Raw genomic sequence first — 4,189 nt, 5'->3', positions numbered from 1 at the left:
TCGAATAAAAGTTAATTTTTTTTTTTAAATTCTCATATAAGAAATCACTAATTTCAAACACTATTGTTAAGTATCAGGTAAATAATAAATTGCTTTAATTAACCTTATACTAAAAATTACAAGCCAAACAGATTATATTTTTAAAGTTTTTTATTAATATTATACGATAATAATGTTAAGATGATGTAAAATTACGTACACTAAAAAATTATTTTTGTGGATTTCGAAAATGGCGGTGATGATGATTGTCAACGTGATTTATCTTACGTCAGCTATTGGAATATTATTTAAATTAAATAATAAAAATGTCATTTTTTTAAAAAATAAACTAGAAATGTTTTTTTTATTTTATCGATAACCTACCCGAAGAGAATTTTTTAAATTTATTTACTTAGAAAAAAAATACTACATTCTATTTTCTTTAATTTTTAACTTAAATTTTGTTTTTTTTTTTCTTTTATAATGAATATAAAATAATGACAGAAAATAAACAAAAGTTTTTGAATCAAATTTTGAATTAGTATTTATAAGTTTTTATAAATAATTTTTTTTTTAAAATACAATTTTCAATAATTATACTGTCAGATAATATTTTTGGGATGTTTCCTTTTAAGAAAAAACTTTCCATTTTTTTAACAATTTAATAATACAATTAATAAAGTATTTGCAAAGTGATAAAAAATTAAAATAATCAATTTTTAAAATATAGTAAAAACTTTAACAAAAAGTTTAAAAAGACCTGGAGTTTATTAAAATTTTATTACAAATATATTTTATATTTACTGTAATTATTCATTATATTTTTTAAATTTAAATTACCATAAAAATTTTAATTTTTAACTTGAAAAAAATTAAATATGTTTGAAAATTTTAACGGTTATAATAAAATCTTTTTTTATTGTATAGGTATTCTTATAAATTATTGTTTACATTTGTGACTTAAAAGTGTTTAAAAATTACACAATCAGATAGCGTGGCAGTACTGTATCTCCATTCACAATGGTAAATTTGAATATACGTTTTTATATTTATTTATTATCATTTTAAATACTTTAAAATGAAATTAAATCTTTTTTTCTTTTTCAATTTGTATGAATACAATTTTTTTAATTTTAATCAAAACAAAATAACAAAAATTTTCGTTTCACGATAATTATATTCTAATGTGAACGTTAATTTAAAAGCAGAGTTACTTTTGTTTACTTCTTCAGTTAGTGTCAAAATGGCGGACAAGGCAAGTAAGCCTCCGCCGACCGCGATCGGTAAACCTGTGCCAATGAAACTATTTGCTACTTGGGAAGTGGATAGGACACCTCCTAATTGCATTCCCAGGTATAATATTATGATTATTTTAATTTATTTATCGTAATTTATAATTATAAAATATTTAAATGAGTAAACATGAAAATTAAGGCGTCGGCCATATTTTCCTAAAGTCCGGTGTTGTGCGTCAACGACCTGCAGATAATATATAAAAAACAACAAAATTTTTAGTAAATATATAGTTATTTATTTTTAATTTAAATGATATTATGGTGAAACTTATAAATTGCAAATGTCAATTTTATAAAAGTCAAAAATTGTAAAATAATGTGTTCATAAACTGCTTGTAACTATCAATGCTTTCAATATACACTTCTTAACATTTGTCAAATCTTTTTGAAAAATTAATGAAAGATTATTATTATTTGATGTGTAATTAAAAAAAAGTTTGATTAGTTAAATATTTGAACGTTTTTAATGAATTGAAATAATTATCAAGGGATGATTTTCTCTGATATATTTTTAAACATTGTTAGATTTAAAAGACGTATTGATAATACTATCAAAAAAATTTTTTTTTTTTTTTAAATACATATTTTCTTGTTACTTTTTATTATGAGTATTAGTCATTGTATTTTATTCTGTATTAAAATGCTTTCTTTCTTATTTTTCTTTTTTCTAAATAAAAGTTAAAAGGAAAAAATATGTATTATTTATCAATTAAAAATTTTTATTTAATTTACTATAAAAAGAAAAGTATTTAGAAAAAGATATAAAAAAAGTTTTTTTTTTTGTGATTTTTATCGTTAAAAAAACTTATCGGGAATGAGTTTTTTAATTTTTTTTTTTTTTTTTCGAACAATAACGAAAGAGTTTATTTTTTCGTAGAAATAAAACATAAAAAACAATTGTATGATTAGTTCATATGTAGTTATTACTTTTCAATGACAAATATATTGTTATTTAACTATGCGGCTTTAGGTTATCTGATTTTATAACACATATATTAAATGCTTAAATCCACAATGCTGATTTAAGCATTCGTATGGATATATTTGCACAATTAATTTTTTATTCATTGTTATGATTTTCCAATGAAAATACCCATACACAATAATAATAATAATTATGATGATTTTAATGATGGTGAAGTGGTTACCGTAAATCGCTTATCAAACAAAGGTCTCGAGTTCAAATCGGGGTGGAAACTTTTTTTTTTTTATTTTTTTTTTTAGTTTATGTTAATAAATTTTTAATAATAAATTTCATTATAAAAATAAAAAAAAAATTAATTTATTTTAGGACGATTTTAAATAGTCATTCAAAAATAACAGTTTAAAATTAAATATTTCAAACATACTCAAATTATCATTGATTGATTGATTGATTGATTGATCGATCCAGTCTTTTGTCATTCGATTACAATAGCTATAAGTTAATAAACAATTAATTTACGAAATTAAACGAAATTTAAATAATTTATTTTTTAAAAATAAAAATTACTATTTTTTTACAATTATAATTTTTTCAATAAGTTAATAATTATCAGGTTGGTTTTTTTTTTAATTACTTTTTTTTTATTTTATTTTAAATTTTTTTACTTCGCGGATTTAATAAATACAAACTAAAATAGAAATTTATTGATTTTACAATTACATAAAAAAAATATATATATTTAAATTATTGGTTAAAATTTTTTTTTGTACTGCAAGTATGTATTTATCAATAACTGTTATTATTACTAATAATAATCATTATATACTAAAAGTCTTTCATTTATGCATTTAAAAAAATAATAATAATAATTTTTAAAAGGGAAAAAACAATATAAAAATTTTTTAGTGTAGTTTAATTATATTTCATTTACATAATTCGAGCCCCTTGAAAAAAATAAAAATTTAATAATATTCTTAAGTTTTATTGTCTATTTAAAAAAATATTAATAATATTAATAATTCATTACGGTTTATTTGTCGTCATAAAAATGAAAAAAAAATATTGATTAAAAGTGTCAAATTTTTGAAAACTGATTCTTGAAAATTTTTAGCCATAAGTATAAAATATGTTTTGAACGGCATTTTCTTTACAAGTTTACAAAAATGAATAGAAAAATTTTTTAATGGATGACTATGTGTAAATTAATTAAAATTTTTTGATATTTAAACTCCTCACTTTTTTTTTAATATGAGTAAATTTTTTTCATTATATTTTGAATGCCATTTATAAAAGTGCATTTTTAAAAACTTTTTGACCAAATATTCATTATTTTTGATTTATTTACAAAGGAAAAAAAAATTCTTTTTTTTGTGAATTTTTACATAATACTATTTACTAAAGGTTTAAATGAGAATATTAATTAATATATATGTCTTCTTATTTTTTTTCTATTTAAATTTTCAATCAATTATTTATTATGATTATTGTTGGTAATAATAAAGTTTAAGGTTTTTCTAAATAACTCTTGTTATTAAAGTTTGTATGGTCGAGCTTAACAAAAGAATATCTTTAGTAATAAAATATATATACAAATGATGTAAACACTTTCTTTATATTGAAATAAAACTACGATATGTAAAGTAATAAGTTTTTTTTTTTTTTTTTAAATGACTAATTACAGTTTATATTGTAAATAAAAAAACCATAAAGTTAGTCCTAATTACCATCCGCGAGCAACATTTAATATTATTTCTAATGTGAAAAGCAATTTGAAAATTTGACACACTTTTTTTTTTTCTTTTTTATCTTCTTTTTTATTCTACTACTACGACTTTGTTACAAATGCCCTTTTATTTTTACATTATTTTATTTATCTATCTATACAGAATTTATTTACTCGGTGTTATATTCCTATGATTTCTTAAAATGTTCCTTTTTTTAATTCATTATAGAAAATAATATTTATAAATATTATTATTATTTTTAATAA

General features: G+C 19.0%; 2 protein-coding genes across 2 annotated transcripts in view; both read left to right on the top strand.

The window, feature by feature from the left end:
- The window catches only part of Phum_PHUM237320 (protein YIF1A, putative), a gene marked incomplete at both ends in the record, with an annotated part of 1,912 nt that extends 1,723 nt beyond the window's left edge, over positions 1-189 (top strand). Inside the window, 2 exons of the mRNA XM_002426070.1 lie at positions 42-77; positions 181-189. Of these exons, the coding sequence (XP_002426115.1) occupies positions 42-77; positions 181-189 (45 nt within the window). The remainder of the gene's footprint in view (positions 1-41; positions 78-180) is intronic.
- Positions 190-1,222: 1,033 nt separating this feature from the next.
- Phum_PHUM237110 (uncharacterized protein) overlaps positions 1,223-4,189 on the top strand; it is a gene marked incomplete at both ends in the record, with an annotated part of 11,868 nt that continues 8,901 nt past the window's right edge. Inside the window, one exon of the mRNA XM_002426069.1 lies at positions 1,223-1,332. Coding sequence (XP_002426114.1) covers positions 1,223-1,332 — 110 coding nt within the window. The remainder of the gene's footprint in view (positions 1,333-4,189) is intronic.

Source organism: Pediculus humanus, genomic scaffold (genome assembly GCF_000006295.1).
Source record: "Pediculus humanus corporis 1103172107610 genomic scaffold, whole genome shotgun sequence".
Lineage (NCBI taxonomy): Eukaryota > Metazoa > Arthropoda > Insecta > Psocodea > Pediculidae > Pediculus > Pediculus humanus.
The sequence above is the reverse complement of the archived record's forward strand: the minus strand, read 5'-3'. Positions and strand labels throughout refer to the sequence as shown.